Genomic DNA, 25,267 nt, shown 5'->3' with positions numbered 1-25,267 from the left:
ATTGTTCACGGTTACGCTGGTCCGAGATTTTTTCCTGCCGCAGGACCGAGATGAGCCGGTTTTGTGTGTCCAATCCGATGCTCTACCTCTGGCCAGAGACCGTTGGCTGTCATGAGCTGCCAACGTTGCGACATGGGTGTATCTCAGAAGTCTGCTTTCTTTTCAGCAAGGTGCACTCCACACTATCCTTCCCACGCATACGCGACTGGGAGACAAATCGCAGGGTCGTTTGCGGATAAAACCCATTATCAATCTCTATTCTACTGGAAACATACATCGCCGAATTCTACCGCAAAGAAAGAAGACCACACAACTTACACATCACACCACACTGGTGTAAGTCTGCCCAAAAGTGGGCCCAGTGATTTGCATTTCGGGTGCACCCGCTTGACGAGCGTATTTAGACCCTACCTTCTCCTGTATCATGTTGTCACTGGAGTAGATATAAATTCTCTCCTAATGTAAGAGTTGCCCTAATCCGGGCATTTCGAAGCAATACCGATTATGTCACGCTTCCTCTTCCGCATACACTGAAGAAACTCCAACCGGTAGAGGGAACACTTCCGCTCGGCCAGAATAGAGCAGAAGGTCCATCCAGCCCACGTTAGCCATTTGCTACAAGAGCGGAAAGTGGTCAAGGAAACAAATGCACGGTGATTAGTCGAGCTCATAGGTGTAACAAAACGCCTGACAAGCGAAGTCACAATAGAGCACAGTTAGTAAGAAGCTGTAATCCAATGGCAAAGCAATCAATATTTACAAAGGCGATGTATGTCCCTCACGAACAGAGCAAGCAAAGAGAGGAAGCAAAAGTAGGATTAGACAATCCCGGTCAGCTCCTCGAATGGGTTTGACCACGCTAGCAGGTGTGGGAGTCTATCAGTCACGACCAAAGCATGCCGATGCCCAACAAATTTCAAATCGATGCTCTCGTTTCTCGTCTCTCGTGCAATGACCATCGAACGCCAACCCTTCCTTGTACATGAACCAACCAAAAATCAACACTCCTAAAGAAAAGCACACTCCAACTCCACCCATGAAGAGGCAAAATTTGTTCTTTCCCAAAAGCAAATAACGGAAGAGCAGATATCCAACTCGCGTGGTGGGAAGGCTATATGACGACAACATCTCCCTCAGCATCTGCCGGGTCGGAAACCATCATATCGCCATATTTGCCCACATTCATTAACATCGAGTCGTCATCAAGGCCAATAGCGCTGTCATCATGATTCGGGGTATGGAAGCTCGTTAAATTCTCGGACATATTAACGGATTTTTCGTTTTCGGCGTGGCACAAATTAGTCTCAACTTCCATCTGTGACCGGTCCTGTGATACGCCATTCTGTGCATCAGACGCCGACGATGGCTCACTCCCAGCGGCGGTAGCATCGGAAGACGGCTTCAAGAGAAAGCTTCCAGGCCCGGTCCGGTCCAAGTCCAAGCCCGCTGTTTGCAATGTGTTTGGTGTATAACGCATGAACCCACCCTTCTCCGCTTGCCACAACATCATTTCATGGAAAAACACCTTGGTCATCCACCAGGCACTAAAACTCTGAGCCCCTCCCAACGTTAACCGACGCAGGATGCAGTCCCACAAAGCATCCACTCGTTGTATTAGACACTGCGTGCGATGTTGAGGGAAAATATGCGGGATCTTTAGGATGAAGGAGATCCACTTGTCCGGGAAATTGTATTCATCACCCACAGACACGGCCACAGGGAATTTACGCGGTGGCGTATCCTCCTCGGCATCAGACTGGGAAAAGGGTTCATTGGAGTCAGCAGGGTTTAGGTCGGCCACAGGGGTGAGGAGAGCGTAGACATCGTGTTTCAGTATCTGTTCCGTAGCCCGTTCCGCACAGCTTGGTATGTTCGCCTTTGTGATCATCTCTTTGGGATCAACCAATGCTTTGAAATCGAGCCACATCTGGTTTCGGTTGTCAGGGTGGCAGAGCCACGCAGCTGCAGCATTGGCCGACTGGTTCACGTCGAGCATATGCCTCAAAAGGTTGCAAAATATATGGGCCGGTATTAGCCGCGCCAATGAAACATGTACGGGTTGGGTTCTAAAAGTGTCGGCAATATGAGTTGTCAGTCGCTGTGATATCGAACTAAAGGCGTCGAGGACAAGTTTGGGAACCACTTGTGTTGTGAGTGGCGCCACAAACGCGATCATTTTCTGATACATCAACCAATCGCACTCCTTAATCCATGGCGCAAGGTTGGGGTGTGTCAACAGCTTCTGCACTGGAACGGTCAGGGTCCCATGGAACGCAGAGAAGTATCTGAGAAGATTGCGCTCTTTGCAGTATCGAAAGCTATCAATTACCGAGATGCAATGGGAACGATATAGAGCAGCAAGAGCCGCCGCTACCTTGGAGTCAGTATTGGCAGGGAGAAATTCATTGATATCAGGCAGTTGCAGGGAGTCTGTATCCACAGAGGAACTATCCGTCGTTGGCAGCTGAAGCATCCGGTGGATTAGCTTTCCGGAATGGTTGGCAACATTATCGAGAGTAATATCAGAATCAGCATGGGCCTGGGACTGGCAGTCGCAACCAAAAGTTGCCGTGGGAGCTGCGACCTTCGGGGCGAACGAAGTCGGAGGAGAAGGGAATAGGGCCGTGTCAGCAGTAGGTTGCGATACCACGGCCACACTATCCACAATATGAGCTTCAAAACATACCTATTATGTTTTCCAAACTAGATGATCTAACTCACCTTTGTTGCGTCGTATCCCCATTGTTACCCTCAGTGGTACCCACTGTTGTAGCTTCGTAGGGTTGAAACTGGGCGGGTTGTGGTGTCGGCTTCTGTTGTTTTTCCTCTATTACCGTTAAATCAACGTAGTGATATTTTGACTCTCCCCGGACCCCTAAACGGCGCGTCTGCACATTCGGGAATATTATCCGTACGAGTTTCCCGAAGGAAGCCGGGTTCAGCACCGAGACACGCTCGGTGCCGCACTTTTCCGCATAGCAGCAGTAGACACGATCTCGTCGGACGGATCCGCTGCTTTTCCTGCAGTTCTCCTTCAACCTGTGACGCGCATGAGGAACGGCATGGGGAGATAAACGGCTAGTTACTCAATACTTACCAGATCATCGCAAATACTTGTTTGACTTTCTCGGCCTTCCCACCGGCCCCCTCATGTTTGAGAACCTCTGCCGCCATTTGCTTTAACGTATAACCCTCGTATTGCCGCAGGAGCTTTCGCAGCTCGTTGTCGTTAGCGATCGAGGAGCTCGAGCCCTTTTTTTTCTTGCCCCCGGCTTCTGACGCATCATGGTCATCAAGGATGTGCTCAGGAACGTGATTCTCAATTCCACTGTCATACATGTTCTGGTATTGAGGTATAGCCACGCCCGGTAAGCCGTGCGTGGGAAGTCCGGGCGGCAAAGAATGGTGTGATAAATGATGGCCGTGGATAGTATGGTTGGAAAAGTCGTCTGCCCTGCCCATGACAGGGTGGTGTGCATCAGGAAGAGTCGGGTCTAATGAGGTCCCATTCACCTGGTGCGACAATTGTTGACCGAATCGCATGATGATATCTTCCGGGTTGCTGCCAAAAACGTTAGATCCGGCAGACGTCTGGGCCGGCAAAAATTGAGAAAAGCCATCCGTAAGTTGCTGGTCCTGGGTCTGTTGCGTTGTGGTCGAATGAATACTGGCGGTCGAGCCTCTCGACCTCGGGCGACGGCTATTTCTTGACACGACGGTTTCGGAGCGCGATCTCATGAGATCTGCTGTGCCGGGGCGACTATGGGCACCAGCTATTTGAGTCGTTTGGGAAGCAGCGCTCGAAGACTGTGAGGCTGCGCGACCCGCTGTCACCATAGGTCAGCATACCAACGAGAAGGGGACGACCAGGTCCCGTCCGGTGAGCATCGGGGAGATCGAAGCCAGAAACAGGGGAAATACAGGGGAAAGGCAGCTTCTCACCGATATCAGGAGACATGTTCCTTTTTCAGAGGCTCTTGCTTGCTCAGCACGTCGGGTGGTGGTGTTGCTTGGGGTTTGTCCTCGTTGCTAGGTACAAAACAGTGGGTACACGGGCAATAATAATAGGTTTTGTTCAGTAGCGCCCGTCTGTTTTAATGTTTCCTCCAAACCAGCTCCCACACAATCCTCGACGAGGGAAAGAAGCAGAGATTGGGATTGTTAGTTCTGTACTTTCTCTAGACTCACTCCTTTATGGTGTCAGGCCCTAAGAGGCTCATGGCGGCTTGGGGAATGAATTTGGTCAGCTTCGAGGGACAGGCAGGAATAAACAGAGCGTCGCCCGTTCCTCAAGCAACGAAAACAAGCTTGGTGCGTCACGTGTATCTTACGTAAGCCGCTCCATTCTTGAGGGAGCATAGTTCAGGCACCACTTCTACTTGGGCACATCAAGATGCCAATCTAACGATTGAAGAAAAATAAGAATTAATATTGCCTTCCAGGTCGCTGAGATAATTATCCGGACCTTACATCTGCGTCAAGACCAATTATATCGGGACAGCAACTCTAAGCGAACACAGGTCTCCAGCTCAGATGCCAAGTTTATATTTCCCCCTCCCTCCCAGATTCGGCTTGATATCGCGCAGGGTACTCCTGTTGTGGCTTAACTCAGCAAACGGAAACTCAAGTGTATACAACAAGCAGCTTATATTATGATAGTGTACGTTCGTCATCACTACCGATCGGCTGGCACTGGACATGCGAAATAGTTAAAACGGGGTCGTGGGTTGTGGATTGACCAAGCAAAATTCCAAAATTTACATAAGAAAACTAATTATTTCCTACCTCTCTAAACATATGAGATGCCAATGACAGAAAGGAAAAAAAGGTACAAAGGTCCAGGAGGGTGTGAGCAGGAATCTAGGATACAGGACGAGAGGTTGCTCAAAGACTGATGCTCTTTTGGGCTATCCAGACGAGGGTATCCCCATCTGAAGTATTCGGAGTAATTTGTGCGCGACCAATCTAAACCAAATCCCTCTTCACAAACTCGGCTAGCAGGGCCTTACCGAGGGAGGCAGGGCTGCGCTCCACGACGACACCGGCGGCTTCGAGAGCAGAGATCTTGGAGTCAGCACCGCCCTTCCCGCCGCTGACAATGGCACCGGCGTGGCCCATACGTCGGCCTGGGGGAGCACTGACACCAGCGATGAAACCAACGGCGGGCTTGTTGTGCTTGTTGTTGGCCTTGAAGAATTCCGCGGCGTCCTCCTCAGCGCTACCACCGATTTCGCCGATCATGATGATGCCGTCGGTCTCCTCGTCCTCGAGGAAAATACGCAGGCAGTCAATGAAGTTAGTTCCAGAGAAAGGGTCTCCGCCAATACCGACAACTAAGGACTGGCCGAGCCCGGCCTGGGTGGTCTGGTTGACAGCCTCGTAGGTCAAAGTGCCGGAACGAGAAACGATACCAACCCGGCCACGCTTGTGGATAAAACCAGGCATGATACCAATCTTGCATTGACCCTGTATGTTTGGAACAGTGGCATTAGGACTGAACCGTGAGGGGAACAGGGCAAATATCGATACTTACGGGAGCAATGATACCAGGACAGTTGGGTCCAACCAAACGTGTCTTGTTCTGGGTCTTCAGGATGTCGGTGATACGGACCATATCTAGGACAACATCATTAGTCTCGGTGGGAATAACAATGGTTGGCCGTAATTTGTGTCATACCATGTTGAGGAATACCCTCGGTGATACTATGTGCCCGTCGGCCATTAGTTAGGAAATTCATTGAAACAAGCGAAAGCAAGGCCTACCAGACAACGAGTGGAACTTCAGCCTCGATGGCCTCTTCGATGCCCTTTGCAGCCAAAGGAGGACTGGACCCATGATATTAGCGTCGAACTCTTAGAGTCATTGCATCCGAAGACCGTTATATTCTTACGGGACGAAGATAGCCGAAGCAGTGGCGCCGGTCTCCTTGACGGCGTCGCTAACATTTGCGAAAACCGGGAGGTCCAAATGTGTAGAGCCGGCCTTCTTGGGGTTGGTACCGCCGACGACTTTGGTGCCTGTGACTTGTAAGTTCGTGAACCAAGTTGGCCGAGCGCGTTACGCCACTGGACGAAAACAATGGTAAGATATACCGTAGGCAATTGCTTGTTCGGCGTGGAATCTATAGGAGGCCGAGATGGCGCATATCAGCATCCCGTCTAGATATCAATCCCGCAGATTCCGGCACAAGACACGTACGTTCCCTGCTTTCCGGTGAAACCCTGGAAGAGCACCTTGGTGTCGCTGTTGATGCGAAGGTTCTTGACGGTCTCAGAGTAAGGTCCGGCGGAATACGCCCGGCACTGGATAGGAGCAGCGCATCGGAGGCCAGAAACCGCGTTCCGGCGAAGGGCTTGCATGGCGGGTTGTGGAGGGAGGAGAAGGAAAAAAGGACGGAACGCGAATGAGGGGAAGGGAGATTGCACCGCGAGACGGGCAAAACAAGCCTTGAGGGTCGAATGACGGGGAGGAAGAAGAAGAAACAAGGACGGAAAGTGAGCAGTGGTAGTTCTATCGGAAAGACGGGTTTGGACATTTGTTCGGGACGCTGGGCAAAGCTTTATCCGAGTATTATCGCGGGCGGTCGGCAGCCCGGCCCATGATTTTTCTACCTTCATCCTCTGAACTGACTACCAGATGGTATCGTGACCTAGCCGGCGTCCTATACTTGCAACCATTCCATACAATAAGATAGAGCCATACGCATCTGCCTCTGCACAGTACCTCTCTGCCATCCACGCGAGGCGGCCGCCCATTATGACAACGCTCACAATGACCGCCCCGCCACCCACCAAATCGAAGAAGAATTCCAAGCTTCCCCCGGAAAATGAACGGTTTATGAGGGCGTGCTCCGATATTGCAAATACTTTAATTCAAGAGTATGAGTCGGAAAAGGATCCCACGAAGCCGAAGAAGGATATCAATCTCAACAAGCTCCGGAGCCAGATAGCAAAAAAACATAGTCTGGGTAACCAGCCACCTCTGACGGCCATTATCTCTGCTGTTCCCGAACACTACAAGAAATATATTCTCCCCAAGCTGATTGCGAAGCCGATCCGTATGTTTTTCCTGGTATGCATCTCGTGAGAGTGTGTCGCTGAGCTACCATATTAGGAACGTCTTCCGGTATTGCCGTTGTTGCTGTAATGAGCAAACCCCACCGTTGTCCACATATCGCCTATACTGGAAACATCTGTGTCTATTGCCCCGGTGGGCCAGATTCCGACTTCGAGTATTCTACACAGTCCTACACTGGCTATGAGCCTACATCGATGCGGGCGATTCGTGCGCGGTATGACCCGTTCGAGCAGGCAAGAGGGAGAGTGGATCAGATAAAGTCGCTTGGTCACAGCGTCGACAAGGTTGAATATATCATCATGGGGGGAACCTTTATGTCTTTACCGGAAGACTATCGAGAGTCTTTCATCGCTCAACTACACAATGCACTGAGTGGGTACCAGACCGACAATGTCGACGAAGCTGTACAGGCTGGAGAAATGAGCAACATAAAGTGCGTTGGTATCACTATTGAAACTCGCCCAGATTATTGCTTGGACACCCACTTGAGCAGCATGCTTCGGTACGGTTGCACAAGACTTGAGATTGGGGTACAAAGTCTATACGAAGACGTTGCCCGAGACACGAACCGCGGCCACACTGTTGCTGCGGTTGCGGAAACATTCAAGCTTGCGAAAGATGCGGGATTCAAAGTTGTCAGCCATATGATGCCTGACCTGCCTAATGTCGGCATGGAGCGTGACTTGTTCCAGTTTGAAGAATACTTTGAGAACCCGGCTTTTCGAACGGATGGCCTAAAGATTTATCCCACGCTTGTTATCCGTGGAACCGGTCTCTATGAACTATGGAGGACAGGTCGTTACAAGAATTATACCCCCAATGCGCTCGTCGACCTTGTTGCTCGCATCCTCGCTCTAGTTCCGCCCTGGACACGCATCTACCGAGTCCAACGAGATATCCCAATGCCGCTGGTCACCTCTGGCGTCGAGAACGGTAACTTGCGAGAGCTAGCTTTGGCGCGCATGAAGGACTTTGGAACAACATGCCGGGACGTTCGTACGCGCGAGGTTGGAATCAATGAAGTCAAGAACAAGATTCGCCCCTCTCAGGTGGAGCTTATCCGCCGTGACTACGCGGCGAACGGAGGCTGGGAGACGTTTCTCGCCTACGAAGACCCTAAGCAGGATATCTTGATCGGCCTGCTGCGTTTGCGAAAGTGCAGCCCTACACATACATTCCGTCCCGAATTCACCGGCCAGCAGACAAGTATCATTCGAGAATTGCACGTGTACGGATCAGCAGTTCCAGTTCACGGACGCGATCCTCGTAAGTTCCAGCACCGCGGATTTGGAACACTCCTGATGGAAGAGGCTGAGCGCATCGCCCGAGAGGAACACGGGAGCCAGAAGATTAGTGTCATTTCCGGCGTTGGTGTTCGTAGCTATTATGCTCGACTTGGATATACTCTGGACGGGCCCTACATGTCCAAGATGCTCGACCCCATTGAAGACGAAGGATTCTGAAGGAAAAAATAAAAGGCGGTGGCGCATATTGTCCTTTTCTCTCTTGCATTTACCGACATGATTGATGATACCTAAGGCGGGAAAGGCGAATCACAAAAGTTTCTGTTTGGAGACTGGATTGGCGTTTCATGGGAGTGTTTGCTGGTGACTATATCTTTCCACGTTTTTGGTCATTGGGGCGTCTTCACTCAAAGCATTCTACTCTTCCCCGTACATGCATTTCGACGATCAGTTACGAACAGCCAACGTGGATGACAGAAGCATTGCTGGCGCATGGAGGTATACTCTAGACTCCATACTGATATGGTGAGAATCAAGCAATAATGTTAGACAACACAAGGAAGGAGGTCGATTAAGTGTAATTTGATATCCTCTTCCTCTTTTTGTCGACTTTCGTTGACATCCAGAGCCTGGTTGCGTCAGCCCAAGCCCGGGGCACTCGATGTGGATGCCAAATGCGGCTTAGACTTGGCAGCCGGAGCTCCCGTCGTCAGTCCCAGGCGCCAGATGCTGCGGAGGCTGGATTCACCTTCCATCACCGACGCTTCCGTTTCCACCCCTCTCCTTCAAGACTCCCAAAAGACTCTCGACAATCATTGTATCGCTCGGACTTCTTACCGCTGCAGGCCACCACCAACCCTCTGCGTCTCGCTCCCCTCGCCCGCAATCCCTTCGTCCCTCTACCGACCACTCTTACAATGAAGCCCGTCGTGTCTGCGCTCAACGCCTGGTCCTGGTGAGTTTTCACGAGAATATAGTATCGATACCTATGAACTAACAAGCCACCTCCTATACACAGCGTGGTCATCTCCCTCTTCGCCATCGTCATCCTCTCCGTTCTGGGATCATTATTTAAGGTGCGTTGATTTTGCTCTGCCGTCCTCTATATCACCTGGACATCCCAGTCACCATGTACACAATTACCCCGACCCCTTAGAAAACGCAAAGCACCGTCCATAGGGGTATTGGGATCCCTCGCTAACTCTACAACACAATAGAGCGAACACCACGGCTTCACCGGCTCCGAAGGCGAACCAGAGGATGGGTCAGCGGTCGCTGCATCGATCTTTACGGCTGTTTTTATCTATATTGTATGTTGTTTCCTCTTTTCCGCTGGCCGACGGTAGGATCGTACTACGTCTATGTTACTTCATTCCCATGTCCAAAGATTGGGCTGACAATGACAACTTAGGCATTCTTTGTTTTCTGCGCCTTCCAGGCTTACCTGCACATCCGAGCCAGTCGAGGCGGGGCTATATCGCTAAATTAAACGATCTTTGTGTCCATTCGCTTGTGTGCTTACGTCTCTATATGGAATAACTCGGGCTCGGGGCTTTTCGTCAGGAATCCGGAGTGGATGGGCTTTGGCGCCGGGTATTTCGAACTGCTTGATTACCGATCGTGCAACGAGTACTTCTGATTTTCGGCACTCTCTTCTGCGCCGTGGAACACACTACCTAGCTCAGTCCGGTGGTGATTGGTTTATTCCAGCTATGGAGAAGCGCCCTTCTTTCTATGTGGCAGCTGGCATGTTCTTAGAGAGAACACAGCTTGCGAAGAACGCTGTATGTATATAATGTTTTTGGCTTTCATAGAAACTATCTGGAATTCTAAACCAAATTCCTCCCTGAGACGCTTGATCTGAGATATCTGCTCTATACTCTATTCATGATCGGAGTTCAGTTAAAACCGAAAAATAACAGCAAATGTACAGCCTTATCCTGAATTCCACGATTGCCTTGAATCAATGATCCTTATTCCATTGAATACATTCCTCGAACGTCACACCCGATCCGCCGAAGATATCTAGGGCACTCCCAATCGTCAAATCAACTTTCCCCCGACTGTTGACGTGCACCTTCTCAAGATCCTGAAGACTCCGTGCCCCTCCCGCATACGTAACGGGGATCGAACACCACTGCGAGAGTTTCGACACCAATTCCTCATCTACCCCCTGCTGTAATCCTTCTACGTCTGCGGCGTGGATGAGGAACTCAGAGCAGTATGGCTCGAGGAGGGAGATTGATTCTGCAAGATATTAGTCCATATTTTCCGTAGACGGTTCCTGGCGACGAGTTTTCCGCGAATTTGATGACAGCAATAATGCATTGAGGGGCTATTGGGTACTTGCCTTGGTTAACTTCCATCTCTGTGATTGTTTGCCAGCGGTTCATCGCGACGAACCAAGTATCGTCTTTTCTTCGGCAGCTTAGATCGAGCACTAGTTTTGATGTATCGCCCCCAAGGTCGGAGAGTACGGACTGTAGCCGTTCAAGAGAGAACTTGCCCTCTGGGAAGAGGAATGATGTGATGATGACCTGCTTGGAAGTGGTTAACAGGTTGTCGCGATCAAACACAGGACTCGCAGCAAACAGCAGCAGCAGCAACGCGGCACGCTTGTATCGGGGTGATATAGGGCTTGAACTCACCTTCTCAGCCCCCCGATCAATCCAATCCTGAGCATTCTTATCCGTAATCCCACCAGCAACCTGCAGCCCTCCCGGCCAAGTCCTCAAAGCCTCCCTCGCTGCTGCGTCATTGCCAGGACCCAGCATTACGACATGACCGCCGCGTAGATCGTGCTTCTTGTATAAGTCTGCATAGTGACTTGCTGGAAGCTTCGATACATAATTCGTCTTCAGGTCCGAATCAACATTACTTAGGGTGCCACCAACAATTTGCTTCACTTGTCCAGAGTGGAGGTCGATGCAGGGGCGGAATTGAGTCATACTTCCCCCCCTCCTTTATTTATCCCGTCCGATTCGATTTTTCTCCGTGCACCTCAACTTTGAAGGGATACTGTAACTTCAATTGTGGACTTCGGCGAGGGACTGCAGCTTCCCCCCTCCAGGCGAGCCTATCTTATCGCACGTGACCAGAACCGACCTGGCAGTTGAGAAAAAGTTGAGAATCGCCGCCTTTCTTCTGTGCGACGTTCGAAGGAAAGGACTCCTGAACAGCACAACTTCAAAGATGATTGGAAAGCGGAAACGAGACACTACTGTGGTATCGAGGTCGAAGAAAGACGGTGACCGGGAAGAATCCCCTGCTGCCACCAAATCAAGCGCCAAGGATATTTTTCGCAAATTCTTTGAAGCTCAGTTTGAGCCTCTGGGGATCCAGAGCGGCGCCGGCGCAGCGCAAGAAGAATCTGGCTTTGGGAGTGGCTTTGAGAGTGATACGTCTGAAAATTCGGACTCTGAGTCGGAATGGAGTGGCATAACGGGAGAGGATAATGAGAATGTTCCAGTGGAGGTTGTTGATTATACAACGACGTCTACGAGGGCGGATGACCTGATGGACAAGAGAGCTCGAAAAGCCTTCATGGTATGGTTGAAGTGGATTATACGCGCGATCATCTAGGCTAACAATGCCCGCCACAAGACTGCGAAGCCGCCCTCATTTTCTACGGACCTCACGTCAACTACATACCATTCGAAGCAAAGCAAGGATGACAAAGGCGATAGAGATGATGAAGAGCTGAACTTGAAGAATGACCTCGCACTTCAGCGGCTTCTGAAAGAATCCCATTTACTGGAATCGGCATCTGAACTCGCACCTACAGGCAAGAATCGACATAAGGCACTTGATCTGAGGATGCAGGAGCTTGGAGCAAAGAACTCGCTCTTTCACCAGAAGAACATGCCGTCATCGATGCGAAAGGGCATCAAAGCCAAGGCTGCTTCAAAGGATGAGAAGCGGCGTCGGGAGGCCCGGGAGAACGGAATCATCCTTGAGAAGCCTACACCAAAGAGTAACTCGAGCCGTGGACGACGCGAGCGAGGGGTTGGGGGACCTTCGGTTGGGAAATTTGCTGGCGGAACTCTGAATCTGAGCCATCGTGACGTTGCACAGGTCCAAAGCTCGCGAAGAGGCGGGGGTAATGGACGGGAGAGAGGCCGAGGCCGCCGCTAGATGGGAACTGAGATGTTCTGGCGATTGGTTTCTTTGCAGGAGATGTTGCTTCCTAGCACGCCCACCGTCCGTCCGACATCGGTTATCGATCAGCCATCAGAAGCTGAAACCAGCATCTTCAGGGTCTCTCTTCTCTTCTTGCATGACGAAGCTCACTGTTCGCCATCACGGTTTCAGGTCTCATACCGACCGCAAGACCTCTTGAAGGGCCGTCGTTCGAACTAGTTCTTTGACCCACGACCACCTCGATCACGAACCTCACTTGCCCACTTTTGATGCCAAGCCAAACTCTCAAAGAACTTCTCCCTGAGACCTGAAACCCTAGCCTCTTCCCCGTTGGGTCCATCTGAGAGACCGCCCCAGCCTCTTCCAGGTATAGCGCGAATTCAAGCCCACCGTTCCAGAAACGGCAGAATCTCCGACGACGCTAAGGTTTGAGAATCGTTTCCCAGACTGGCGTGACACTCCTTCCTGGCTGGGGAACGCACACTGTTGTTTGAACTGGACGTGCAGCAGGTAAGTTTCTTGACTGCCCTTGGCTGAGTGGAGGAGGGGATTTTGGAGGCGAGTCATGGGAGATGACCAAATGTCGTTGACTCTTCTCTTCCCTGTTTCATTGACTCAGTTGTGGTGATAGTTTTCGTCGTTGGCCGTGCATACTTCGGCCCCATCCATAACTTCGATACCTTGTACCCTCCCTGTTGCTCCACCTGTACGCAAGTTGGATGGAAGAGCATCAAATTCGAACTTTGTTTCTGGACTGCGATAAAGCGATCAATGACTCTGCCAGGTAGTCCAAAGTAAGCATAGCCGCACGCGAGTACACAATGCTACCATCCACACTGGCATATCGCCCGAGACACACAGCATTAAGGTCATTAGTGGGAATGTATCATTGAGGGACCCTCATGATCGATGGCCCCGGGACAGATTGTCGTCATTAGTGGCTTCCCTATCTTAATGAAGGAACTCTGCATCGCCCAAATCCATCCAGCCATTGCCAGAACCGCTTCAGGAGCTCGGTTTGAGCCACAAATCTGTCAAATCAGGATATGTTTCTTGTTTCAGATTCTGCAGACCAGCTTTCCAGGGTGTGTCTCCAATGCGCCACTAGTAATCATCGCTCAGCAGTCGGGTTTCGGGGTTCGTGCCCTGTGTTGTGGTGAAGGACGCCGCCTTTCGGGGCTTTGAAGAGGGGCAGGTATCTGATCAACATGGTAGATTCCTGTCTTCGAACGCGGATGATTCTGACAGGACGTCCGCATCCTGTGGCCTTCTGAAGGATCGAGACTGGGGAATCGTTGAGCCTGCGAGGTTCAGCCTCCTGGGTCCCAGATCCTGACTGATTCGGACTGGCACTTGGATAGAATCCGGAAGGTGGCCTGCGTCACGGTCACTTTTTAGCGGCGAATTGGTTGCTTGGCGACTGGTTTACGATGGAGAATCTTTCGGAGACGGAATTCTCCATGATTCCAGAACAGCGACGCTTGTTCGATTCAGTGCCAGGAAGTCAAAAAGTGGCCACTGGTGGTGGGTTTGAACAATGAGTCGTCAAGGCCGCCGGGGCTTCGAGGTTGGCATCAGAGAGACATCACGCCAGGACCTCCAAGATCCCTCGATTCAAGGAAAGACTTGTGAAGGAACAAGCGATGGACGCCAACGAGGCTGGCAAGGATCTGCCATGCGAGAAGTTGCGGGGGAAAACACGACCTCGGATCCAAAGAGGTTGAATCCTGAAGGACGATCGGCGTTCGCTTGCCAAATCGTAAACTTGATTTCTCCCCTTGATGTTCAGTGACACCAGGCCCGAATCCACCAGACAGCCGAAGAAGGAGAGGAATGCCAATGCCGCACGAAATATTGTGATATTTCCCCGCACGTTCCCCTGCATGGACGAAGTGCAGGACAGAAGCCGGAAGTCGGAGGCGCCTCCCGCAGGCTGCCGACTGAACGTGCGTCGGTTCCTTACACGCAACGGTTCTGTGCAAAATGAAGAAAACCCAATAATGGAACACAATTTAGTGCTCCAACGCAGGAGGACTTGGACACGTTGGAGGAATATGTGCTCTGTCTTTCTGAACTACTGTTGCAAAGTAATCTTAGCAGTGGCAAAAGCCATCTCTTTTGAAGGTGGGATGTGTGGTTGTCTGGGAGCCATCAGATTTCGGGAGGAGAACCCTCCTCGAAGTTCTCGATGGTCTCAGCCTGGACGATCAAACAGAGGGCTTTGCCTTTGTTGGACTCTGGGGCAACTTCAGAGCTCGTCTGAGTCGAATCTTATTTCCCCACCATTCCGAGCCTTGAAGGAAAAGACGGCATGTGAACCGGGGGGCCGGGACTGCCCTCGGCAATGGTTTCCTGTTTTCTTCATTTTGTTCCTGCAAATGGTGTCGTTTGTCTTGGGTGACCTGAGCAAGAACTCAAATCTTCCCTGTCGAAACAAGAGCCGAGCTCACCGAGGCGAATTCTCGATAGGGCTCGTCCAGGAACTTAAGGTACTTGGTTCCCACCTGTCTCCACAAGGAATCATTGTGGATACCTTGACAAGACCATCACTGGATTCGGAGAATTGATACCTTCTTGGGAACTCTGGACACACCGAAGCCTTACTTTCTCTTCTCCAGTTGTCTTCATCAGACCAGACGACGAGCGGTGTAAGTTGCACACCAATTATGCGCTGCTTCGCCCTTCTTGCGGGCGTTGTTCGTTTGTTTCTCTGCTCTTCTTTGCAAAGTCTGAGCCCTTCGTTGGCCTCGGGTTGCTTGCGAGCATTGGTCTCTTGAAGAGAATCCCCTGAGGAACGACACTCTTCTTCACCGACTGCCCGAGCCAATGATCGTCGTGTAGATCGAGCATGCACGGAAAGGACGTGCCTCAAGCTTCGAAAGCTCGCATTTGGAGTTGGTAGAAGCTGGCAGAGTTCTCAACCCCCCCCCCCAAACAGTTTCCAAGATCTCTGAGAGAAAGGGGTTTAGGACCGATGCGCGACAGAACGGGAACAGACATGGGTTTGGATTTCGTTGACCACCCCGAATTGGCCGACGAAGAATGCGACTCCGCCTGTCCTGATGGAGAGGGAGTGAGAGATGGATCAACTCTGTCTCCAGGACGATATCTGTGGAGGAGTAAACATCGAAACTAGCCGTTTTCACCAGGGGACTCGCGAAAACCAAACCGCGACCTGGCCCCTAAATCCTCAAACGGCCTGCTTGAATACTCGTCCTCAGAATGAGCACTCGAAGGTCTCGATGGCAAACTGAGTGACCTGTCGGCCAGATTGATCATATTTATCTGATATGTGAGAGGAATTGCAAGAGCTGGGGGACGAAATTGCGAGCCCCTATTGGATGATTTCCAGGCAGAAGATTTGGCTGAGAAGCCATACGAGATCTGAAAAATGTCACAGAAGCTCTGGAGCCAAGAGTATGACAGGAGGTGGGCCTCGACTTGTCTCGACATGCGGAAAAGCACAGAAAGAAGTGAATGCGAGTCTATTTTTAAACCCTCGAGCAAGGGCATGGGAACAGAGCTTGAGTAAGATTCCCGCCCAAGAAAGGCAGCCCCCTGGAGTGTGTGCTTTGAAATATAACCGCTGGCGAGAATGCTCACTTCTCACTGCAGCGTCAAGCGACCAAGGGCTTGTGCAACATTGCCTTGCGAACCGAGCTTGATGGGATTGGAATTCATGAACTCAAAAGCAGGTGAGTTCGAAAGATGGGCAGGGACTTTGTCGACGATGATGCCTGTCCTCTCATTTGAAGGTTCAGAGGTGCTATTTCTGTATCGGGTAGGAGAAGAGAATTTCTGGAGGATTCAGGCAATCGGGAAAGGTCTTGGAGGACGATGGAGCGACCAGGTGACGCGAACTCCAAAATCATCATCCCACAGTGGACAGCCTCAAGCCCAAGGGCCACCAAGACGTAAACCTTGAAAGCTGATTGGACCAGGGTAAGCGCTCACAAGTGCTCTGAAACAAGGGCCGAAGACTTCACGATTGTTTCCGGCGCCAGTTTTAGGGATGGTTGTCGGTCTTGGCATTGTTTTGTTCCACCGACTGTGGCTCCTGGCTTGCTCTCCTTGGCAGGCAAACAGGGTGTCCAGGTGGCATCTAACAAAGGAATTATTCAAGATCGCCACTGGACGCAATGCCCGGCTGCTGTGTGTTCCTGTTTGTTGCCAACAATGAGACACCTTACAATGAAGAAGAATCTCTGTTCTTGTTGAGGCTGTAATTGACATTTATCCAAGCCTTTGTTGGTTCTCCCAAGGGCTCCCAGCTGCGCCGGTTCTTTTGGTGGACCATAGATACTTCTATCCAGAACGAGTAAATGCACTCCATATTGCCAGATAGTCCCTACTTGTAACTGTCCAACTGGCATGAATCCTCAAAGCACATCCTTCATTGTTTCCAGCTGAGCAACTTGCGACTCAAATGTCCTTCCACTGTTCTCAACCTCCTGCGATCTCTCTCCCTCATGAAGAGGGGTGGAACCTTCGAGTACATCCCTGTCCGGCCTCGGAACCTTGACTGGCCGCAGAGGAGACTTGGGTGCCAAACAGCATGAAGCTATCCGTAGACTAACCCAACAGGGAGGCGAGTCCGGGAGGGGATGGAATTCCTCGCTCACAGATCGTTGGCTCGACGTTCTTCAACTCAGGGCACTTCAGAGCTGGACCTGACGGAAAGCCCCCACCCGCGCTCTGTGATTGAGTTCTCCTGTTGGTGGTACCTCCCAGTGCCAACCTTCAAGTTGTGAGAACACTGGTATTTTCCGGCGATCCTGGATGGAGGGCTGGAGGTTACCGGTATTTCTGGTATTGGCCCCGTACTGTAGGACCTCCACTCCCTCGCGCCGGTCTCCGCTTTTCCTTGCTGAAGCCCAAAGCCCTTGACCTCTTTTTTCGCCCAGCGTGCCTTCAGTCGCCTGCAGTGGCCAGCTGATCGAGCCACTCACAGACAAGGAGACTGAAGGGTCAAAGACTGCGCAGAATGAGCGAATCCGATCCATCCTCGCTGTCGCTCTCGCTGGCGCTCCTGAATTCTTCTCTGGTTCTGACCCCTCAGCACTCCTCCAGACTGGCTGGCTCAGGTTATTATAATTATTTTATTCATTACCTGTTTATTATTATTTTCCTCTGATTATTCTTACGGCATTACGGTATTATTATTCGCTTCCTCTGCGAAATAATAACAAGGCCTATTATTATCCTCCCTCTTCCTCCGATTCCTCAACACTGTGAAAACGCAAGTCTTCCTTCACCTCCAGCTCTGTCTTCCTCTCCCCCTCCCTCTCATCGCGACTTGCCTCTATTTGCTCTCCTCCCTTCGTTTCACTTCAATTTCGCCGTGCGAGATCTTGAAAGAGAATTGGAAACAGGCTGGCCCTGTTCAACTCTCTTCCTCTCATTATCCTTTTGTCACTTCCCTCTTTGTTGGCTACGCTTCTGCTAGCATCCGACTCCCTAACAAACTTCTGCAGGAGGCTGGTTCCTCAGACTGTGTTTGAATAGCCTCTTGGGTTTACCACCGGTCGTTGTCTCTTATCCAACTTGTTACTGCCATATAAAACGCTTCTCGTTTTGCCTTAATCCATCTCGCCTTCTCGAACTATTGTCAGGGTCGTGAGCTCCGAGTCCTCGAGTGTCGACGGACCGTCTTCACCGTGCGTTTTCATCCTATCTTGCTCCATCCATCTGTTGCTCTCAACGCTGCGATATGCAATCCGTCGCACTCCGATGGTGGAGTCTCCCATTCTTGCCTCTTGCTGACTTTTCGGCGTCTCTAGGTCGCGAATATGTATCCTCAGCATGGTGCCCCGATGGCGCCGCCTCAGAAGCCGGAGACGTTTATGCTCTCGAGCGAAGCGCAGCAGAGCTTGCCCCATGATGCACAAGTTGCCCTCCAACAAGTCGATAATTGTAAGAAGCAGTACCTTAATCTTGCAGCCCATGCTACCATTCACTGAGCGCTTAACTTACCGTGACACAGTAAAATACTTCCTCCTTTCGGCTCCAGTGGACTGGCAGCCAGACCAACTTATCCGGCGATTTCTTCTCCCAACTGGCGATTATATATCCTGCGTTCTCTGGTTAGTCTCGCTCACTGAGCCTCCGGCTTCTTCTCACAACTCTGTCAATTGACCGGTCGGCTCTGTAGGAACAACCTTTTCCACGTTTCAGGAACCGATATCGTTCGATGCCTTGCGTTCAGATTTCAAGCTTTCGGACGCCCGGTGAAAAACTCAAAGAAGTTCGAGGAGGGTATCTTTTCCGACTTGCGAAATCTGAAGGCTGGAACCGATGCTACGCTTGAAGAACCGAAAAGCCCTTTCCTCGATTTTCTCTACAAAAACAACTGTATCCGAACTCAAAAGAAACAGAAAGTCTTTTACTGGTATAGTGTGCCTCATGACAGACTGTTTCTCGATGCACTCGAGCGCGATTTGAAGAGGGAGAAGATGGGCCAAGAAGCAACTACTGTTGCAGTTAGCGAGCCTGCTTTGTCCTTTGAGTTCGATTCCTCCCAATCGTTGTATGAGCAACTCACAAAGGCACAACAAGCGAACTCATCCTCGTTTGCTGCACACACAAGTACGACATATGGCCAATCCGCATCCCCAGTCGTTCGGACCGTTGACGCAATGCCTCCTCCCCAGATGGCTCCCCAGATGGCTCCCCCATCGCTCCCCCTTCTCACGGACGAATCAGCCAATCCTCCGATGTACACATCGGTTCCGATGCCCAATACTCTGGCTCAGAACATTATTAAGCGCGAAGCGGACTACGGCACCATTCAATACGATCGGAACGGAATGCCTATTACTCGCATCCATCAACGCCACTCCTCAATGCCTACCTTCGTCGAGTACTCGCCAGCACCGTCCTTCGTCTCTTCTCACTACGAAGATTACAGCAACCGCGGCTTATCTTTTGAGCCTGTAACACCACCCCAGAACAGCGCTCACCTTGGAGCCGAGCCTGCTTACATCGCCAACGAAGATACGGGTCTCTACACCGCGATTCCGGAGATTTCTTCTGGATCTACCTTCAATCCGGCAATGCACCTTCCGCCATCCAATATCGCAAGCACCCATTTCCCAACGCCTGCAAGAACTTTCCATTCCAATGTTTACTCGGTTCTAGAAGGATCCCCGACTTATAAGCAACGTCGCCGTCGGTCTTCTATTCCACCTGGTGCCGTTAATCCCGTGACCGGCGGCAGCCATTCCCCTGCGCCTGCAGCAGGTACCCAATCGGTGTCCTATGCCGCCCATAAGCCCAGTGATTTGCGACGCTCTGTTTCCAGCTCGGTCGCTCCGGGCGAAGGAGAAGATCTTCGTCATGACTCGTTGCATCGTTCTATAAACGGGACTTACCAAACCGCCGCCCTCCCCCAAAAGAATCTGCTGCAAGAAATGTCGCGCAATGGAACCCCTCTTTCCAGCCTAGATGAGAATCGCGAGCAAAGCTCCATACCGCTTGCGCAAACACCGGATGATCTATCAGCTCTCCCCACAACTGGAACCATGGAAACAGTTGTCCACAATAGCGTCGGCAATAAGTCTGAGCGATTTTCAAGTGGCCCTGTTCGTCGCGCCAGGAGTGCTACTATGATGGAACTCGGGCCATACCCGCAAAAGTCGCATTCGTGCCCAATACCTTCCTGCGGGCGGCTCTTCAAGAGATTAGAACATCTGAAACGGTACGTCAAACCCCACCACTTCTGAACCCCACTTTAATTGGCTTGTACCGCACTGGGGGATCATGCTGGGTCTCCCGCTACAATTTCTCTAGCTGCCGACTGACTGTTAGCTTCCAGACATGTGAGGACTCACACTCAAGAGCGACCCTACCCTTGCCCATATTGCAACAAAGCGTTTTCCAGGTCTGATAACCTAGCACAGTAAGTCTGAGCTCCATCTTGTTCACTGGTGACCAACTTTACCAACCTATTTAGACACCGTCGCATCCATGAAGCTCAGCAGGATGGTCAACAACCATTAGCGCACGAAGATGACTTCGACGACGGGGACAACGACTCGATTACACATGATGAGGAGGAATCCCCATCCGAGTCTGCCCATCATCCCATATCTGGTGTTTCTGGCGTGACGCCGATTCCAAATTCCATCGCTTTACCGTCAACGATGGGCACAGTGATGGCACCCAGCATGATTGCACCTCAGCTCCTGCGGCAGCATCTGTAGTGGGGCTGGGAGTATTTCTCCCCCGGCTCTCTAATGGTGCCTTGAAACCTCGACTTTGCTCGGTATTTTAATAGAGGTCTACTTCCGATATACAGTTCCCTAAATTTTTCCAGCCTTCCTTTGATGTGTTCTTTTGCAATCCGCGGCTGGCACCGACACGTCTTTACCACCAGAGTACTCATCCGCGGTTTTCGGTCCATAATTGGAGATGTGTTTATTTACCCATCCCATTCATGCAAGTTGTGGTATTTTTGCTGTGGCTCACAAATTTTGTGTCTTGTTTGTCTTTTTTCCGTGTTTTATCTCCGTTCAACTTCCCTTTCCTTTGTTTGGTGTGTTTCAGGAATCCTGGGGTAGGTATGATTTGTCATGGACGGAAGAAGCAGAAAGAAGCGGAATATTCATGGAGCGTGTGTACTCAATTCATGGAAAATTTTGGGAGCGGTCTGATAGCACTCTCAGTGCAGAGAGGCCTGGGGCCTTCCTACTGAAGACTGATAGACACTTCCGAGTTACGAGTTTCAATGTGTGAAATCTGGCGGGATATGGTCAAGTACGTACATAGGAAGGATCTTGTCAATAGACATTTGATGTGTGCAATTTCCTACATCGTATCAAAGCAATACTAGTAGCAGTGGGAGCATGGTGTGGGATCTGTCGCAACCCCCCCCCAAAAAACCCTCGGAGTGGTGGCTGCCCTCCGGGTCACGTGTATGACGTCTTCGAACGACATCATCGCGACTTGCGATATCTCTGGTCAACAGCTATTTTGAAGCCACTGTGGCTGGCCGATTCTATTCAAACAATACACCGGTGGTATACTTCTTTTAGCGTTGGCCCCGCATATTACCATCCTGCCTGCAGGATATTCTCCCTTGATGAGTCCAACATAGAATATCGCTTCCGAGACCATCTGATGCGCAAATCCAGGACTTTGTTTGGTCTCTATATTTGCGACCCTACTAGCCAGGAACTTGATAAAAGGACTTGACGTCCCACATGGAGAGTGAACAACGGAATACACATGAGGGGTCACCTTTAGTGGGACCTCCAACATCTGATGATGCTGGCGACTCGGTAACCTCTGTCAGCGAGTCCGCAAGGATCAGCCGGAACAAAGATGTCCACGAGGCTTCGGAAACAAAGAGCAGCTGTTATCTGTTCTTGCTGACCCTGAGTATTGGTGGGTAGGTGATTTTCTCTCCACGAAGTCATTCAATGCTTTACAATGACTTTGGAGTGCTTGATACTGACCCGGAGTTTCAGACTGCAGGTGGTATGGTCGGTCGAGTTAGGAAGCGGTTCGGTATGCAACAGTTCTCGTGTCATATCGGATAGATGCTGACGGCGTTCTCATTATAGCCTTATCTTCTATCGTTGGGGATGAGCAAGGCCCTTCTTGCCTTTGTATGGATTGCAGGTCCAATAACGGGAGCCCTGGTACAGCCATATGTTGGAATTTGCAGTGATAACTGCCGCATATCATGGGGTAAAAGGAAGCCGTTTATGGTTGTTGGAGGCGCGGCGACAATTGTGGCACTTCTTACTCTCGCCTGGGTCAGGGAGGCTGTCGAAGGAGTCGTTGGAATATTCGGCGGCGACCAGAGGTCAGAAGGAGCCAAAATCACCTCTATCGCCGTTGCGACAGTTATGATGTGGTGCCTAGATTTCGCTATCAATACTGGTAAAGTCACCTTCATCCTACCCAGAAAGATCTTGGATCTAACTCTTAAACATAGTACAAGCGGGTATCCGGTGCTTTATTGTTGATAATGCTCCTGCGCATCAACAGGACTCAGCCAACGCCTGGGCCAGCCGGCTGACTGGCGTGGGGAATATAATTGGGTATATCTTTGGGTATATCGACCTGCCCAGATTATTTCCCTTTTTCGGGTACACGCGATTCCAAATCCTATGTTCTCTGGCGTCGATCTCGCTCGGCGTGACACTCCTGATCAGTTGCCTCTATATTAAGGAACGCGACCCCCGGCTCGACGGGCCGCCATCATCGGAGAGCTTAGGTGTAGTTGAGTTCTTCAAACAGACTTTCAAGTCGATCAAGAATCTACCTCCCCAAGTTGCTAAGGTTTGTGAGGTTCAGATCGCCGCATGGGTTGCCTGGTTCCCTTTCTTATACTACGCAACTACCTACATCGGTCAGATCTACGTTAATCCGATATTTGAAAATACTCCGGACCTCTCGGATTCTGATGTTGACAAAGCATGGGACGACGCGACCAGGATTGGGACCTTTGCTCTTCTTATATATGCAATAATTTCGTTTCTTGCAAACATAACTCTCCCGCTTTTTGTTGTCCCAACATACAGGGCCGTTGTCTCCGATGGCCTCGACGACTGTTCAGAAATCGAACCTCTCACAGCTGAGAGACAGTCAACTTCAGACGTTCAAGCAGGCTTCGCCTCGGAACCACACGCACATGTATCCAATGCGAAGACAGGTCACCCGACAGAAGGCTGGAAATGGTTGTCGAAGCTACAAATTCCTGGCTTCACATTACGTCGAGCCTGGCTCTTGTCACATGTACTTTTTGCGATATGTATGTTCAGCACCTTCGTGATATCCTCGGTCAAGGCAGCGACTGTCGTGGTCGGCCTCGTCGGCATCTCCTGGGCCCTGACACTTTGGGCACCCTTCGCTTTGATCTCCACAGAGATAGCGCACATCAGCGAGGAGCATCGGGCCCGGCGCCACCGGTCGGAGCTGGCGACTTACGATGAACAAAACCTACCTTCGGGGTCTGCCAGGTACGACCACGAGGGGAACGACGATGATCCAGAGGCTGGTTTCCTTTCAATCTCAGCCAAAGCAGAGGAAGAGGAAGGGGAAAACACGGCTCAAGCCGGAATCGTTCTTGGGCTCCATAACGTGGCCATCTCAGCACCACAGGTCTTGTCGAGCTTAGTATGCAGCGCTATTTTCAAGATCTTCCAGAAGCCTCGAGGAGAACCGTGGGATGATAGTGTTGGCTGGGTCTTACGGTTCGGAGGATGTGCTGCATTAGTTGCTGCCTGGCTGACGAGCCGGCTTGCCGAGGGCACCACAGGGAAGGGGCCACGGCACTCATAGCAGTGATGGTCGTGCATGGGGCAACGAGCGATGAGAATATGTTCATTACACGATGATATACGTACTATTAAATTTAAAGTCCTCTAAGCTCCCTGCTGCATCCCTTCTCCAATGTTCGGTTGCCAGAAGCTGCCTAGCCAGTGTAACACGTTCCAGTCGTTTGTATACCATGCTCACCCGTAGTTAAACATGACATAGAAAGAGTAAGAGGCTACTAATTCCTACAAGCCAGCGGAGGAACACTAAGATCTGCTAATATCAATGCGCAATTTCAAGAAATACAACCGTGCCAGGCTTTGACGTTTATATTCACCGGTTTGAAGAAGCCAAACGATGAGTTGAGATTCTTTACGTTCTAGTATGATCTCGTCCATCCGAGAAGTGCGGCTCGCTCGGATTCAAGCTGAAACCAATAATGTATCGTGGATTTCAATGTAGTGCCCCTGCAACCTTTCGAATTACATTTACTTCGCGCCGCTGTTGAACTTTGAATCCTCTTCCCCCGCTGCTCTAACTCCAAAGTAACCCTCTCGGTTGACCTTCCATTGACGGACGACCTTGCTCACTGGGGATGGGGGGAATAAATAGAAACGAGGCCCCGAGCCACAGCTCATGAAGGTACGCTTCGGAGGGAAAGTTGCGATCTCCTGTCTTGCAACATTTTCATTTGCACGCACCTTTCCTCCCGCCCCGCCTATGGCTAATGGTCCTTATTTCTGGTATTGGAAAAAAGATATCTCCCATATAGACCATTGAACAGCCATGGGTGCAAGTGAAGTTTTTACAACATAGTCATCTAATTCAGATCTTGCTTCAAGGACCTTTGTCTTTAGCTATCATGCTTAACTAGGCTTCGTGTCAACATTATGCCAAGGGAGTGGGGATTCACTTGTTTCTAGAATAATAGGTTCAGTGGTAAGTAAGCCCTTACACTTTACTATTAAGGTGAATATACCTACCAATCCTCAGCCTCGCTCAACATAAAAGGCCACTTACCCCCCATCTGTCTTCCTCCCACCTATCTTTCCTTCCCACTCTCACCCTGCTCTTGTCATGGGTCTCCCGTCATCAACTCCCTTGATGGTTGTCGATTGAATCGACTTGCTCTTGGACCACTGTTGAAGCAGATCTGGTTCGTCTGCTGTCAACCAGAACATCCACTGTAGCCCTTTACGAGAAGGCTCGAATCGTTTCTTGTCACCCCACGGCCAAATCTTCGCGTCGTAATGCTCTCCTCTTATAGTTCTTTGGTCCATTGGTTTCTCCCTCGCTCTGACAGGAGTCTCCTGAAATCTTTCTGTGCTTTCCAGCTTATTGCTGATCTTTCTTACTTAGTCGTTCCTTCCAACCTCATGTCGAAGAACAGCTCGAAAGACCTCTACTCAAGAGCCGATAGCGAATTCCAGCTAGCGAATTCCAGCTCGCAAAAGCCTCCAACGTCGAGCTTCGTATCTGCCGCTACATTCAACTTTCTCAAGTGCACGAAAGTAAGTTCAACGGCGTGAACCATAGACTT

General features: G+C 50.7%; 9 protein-coding genes across 9 annotated transcripts; 6 read left to right on the top strand and 3 right to left on the bottom strand.

The window, feature by feature from the left end:
- Positions 1-788: 788 nt before the first annotated feature.
- BJX67DRAFT_171167 (RFX family transcription factor) lies at positions 789-4,018 on the bottom strand. Its single transcript, XM_071025099.1, has 3 exons — positions 3,098-4,018; positions 2,722-3,039; positions 789-2,657 (listed from the first exon to the last, which is right to left on the bottom strand). Exons 1-3 carry the CDS (start codon positions 3,835-3,837, stop codon positions 1,112-1,114), a joined length of 2,604 nt encoding a protein of 867 aa, XP_070884668.1. The 5' UTR covers positions 3,838-4,018; the 3' UTR covers positions 789-1,111.
- Positions 4,019-4,400: 382 nt separating this feature from the next.
- Positions 4,401-6,527, bottom strand: BJX67DRAFT_357823 (succinate--CoA ligase (GDP-forming) subunit alpha). Its single transcript, XM_071029532.1, has 7 exons — positions 6,200-6,527; positions 6,094-6,122; positions 5,892-6,018; positions 5,764-5,826; positions 5,678-5,703; positions 5,534-5,616; positions 4,401-5,466 (listed from the first exon to the last, which is right to left on the bottom strand). Exons 1-7 carry the CDS (start codon positions 6,358-6,360, stop codon positions 4,966-4,968), a joined length of 990 nt encoding a protein of 329 aa, XP_070884667.1. The 5' UTR covers positions 6,361-6,527; the 3' UTR covers positions 4,401-4,965.
- A 245-nt stretch (positions 6,528-6,772) lies between these two features.
- BJX67DRAFT_382652 (Elongator subunit ELP3) lies at positions 6,773-8,541 on the top strand (the record flags this gene model as incomplete). The annotated part of the gene is made up of 2 exons (XM_071033282.1): positions 6,773-7,058; positions 7,115-8,541. 2 exons carry the CDS (start codon positions 6,773-6,775, stop codon positions 8,539-8,541), a joined length of 1,713 nt encoding a protein of 570 aa, XP_070884666.1.
- Positions 8,542-9,239: 698 nt separating this feature from the next.
- Positions 9,240-9,811, top strand: BJX67DRAFT_382651 (uncharacterized protein; the record flags this gene model as incomplete). Its single annotated transcript, XM_071033281.1, has 4 exons — positions 9,240-9,277; positions 9,341-9,398; positions 9,540-9,632; positions 9,734-9,811. 4 exons carry the CDS (start codon positions 9,240-9,242, stop codon positions 9,809-9,811), a joined length of 267 nt encoding a protein of 88 aa, XP_070884665.1.
- Positions 9,812-10,174: 363 nt separating this feature from the next.
- Positions 10,175-11,388, bottom strand: BJX67DRAFT_357816 (1-(5-phosphoribosyl)-5- ((5-phosphoribosylamino)methylideneamino)imidazole-4-carboxamide isomerase HIS6). The gene is made up of 3 exons (XM_071029531.1): positions 10,971-11,388; positions 10,673-10,859; positions 10,175-10,569 (listed from the first exon to the last, which is right to left on the bottom strand). The coding sequence occupies exons 1-3, from the start codon at positions 11,268-11,270 to the stop codon at positions 10,286-10,288; spliced, it is 771 nt and encodes a 256-aa protein (XP_070884664.1). The 5' UTR covers positions 11,271-11,388; the 3' UTR covers positions 10,175-10,285.
- Positions 11,375-12,617, top strand: BJX67DRAFT_170916 (uncharacterized protein). The gene is made up of 2 exons (XM_071025095.1): positions 11,375-11,868; positions 11,926-12,617. Exons 1-2 carry the CDS (start codon positions 11,515-11,517, stop codon positions 12,454-12,456), a joined length of 885 nt encoding a protein of 294 aa, XP_070884663.1. The 5' UTR covers positions 11,375-11,514; the 3' UTR covers positions 12,457-12,617.
- Positions 12,618-13,945: 1,328 nt separating this feature from the next.
- Positions 13,946-15,078, top strand: BJX67DRAFT_170873 (uncharacterized protein). The gene has a single exon (XM_071025094.1). The coding sequence runs from the start codon at positions 14,244-14,246 to the stop codon at positions 15,027-15,029; it is 786 nt and encodes a 261-aa protein (XP_070884662.1). The 5' UTR covers positions 13,946-14,243; the 3' UTR covers positions 15,030-15,078.
- A 2,434-nt stretch (positions 15,079-17,512) lies between these two features.
- Positions 17,513-21,263, top strand: steA (sexual development transcription factor SteA). The gene is made up of 6 exons (XM_071029530.1): positions 17,513-18,119; positions 18,243-18,375; positions 18,446-18,545; positions 18,614-20,158; positions 20,276-20,359; positions 20,414-21,263. The coding sequence occupies exons 2-6, from the start codon at positions 18,252-18,254 to the stop codon at positions 20,661-20,663; spliced, it is 2,103 nt and encodes a 700-aa protein (XP_070884661.1). The 5' UTR covers positions 17,513-18,119; positions 18,243-18,251; the 3' UTR covers positions 20,664-21,263.
- Positions 21,264-21,426: 163 nt separating this feature from the next.
- BJX67DRAFT_357802 (putative sucrose transporter) lies at positions 21,427-23,816 on the top strand. The gene is made up of 4 exons (XM_071029529.1): positions 21,427-21,850; positions 21,930-21,969; positions 22,026-22,347; positions 22,403-23,816. Exons 1-4 carry the CDS (start codon positions 21,663-21,665, stop codon positions 23,749-23,751), a joined length of 1,899 nt encoding a protein of 632 aa, XP_070884660.1. The 5' UTR covers positions 21,427-21,662; the 3' UTR covers positions 23,752-23,816.
- The last annotated feature ends 1,451 nt before the right edge of the window (positions 23,817-25,267 follow it).

Source organism: Aspergillus lucknowensis, assembly GCF_044049455.1.
Source record: "Aspergillus lucknowensis strain CBS 449.75 chromosome Unknown BJX67scaffold_30, whole genome shotgun sequence".
Taxonomy (NCBI): Eukaryota; Fungi; Ascomycota; class Eurotiomycetes; order Eurotiales; family Aspergillaceae; genus Aspergillus; species Aspergillus lucknowensis.
Note: the sequence above shows the minus strand (reverse complement) of the source record. Positions and strands in the feature narration are given on the sequence as shown.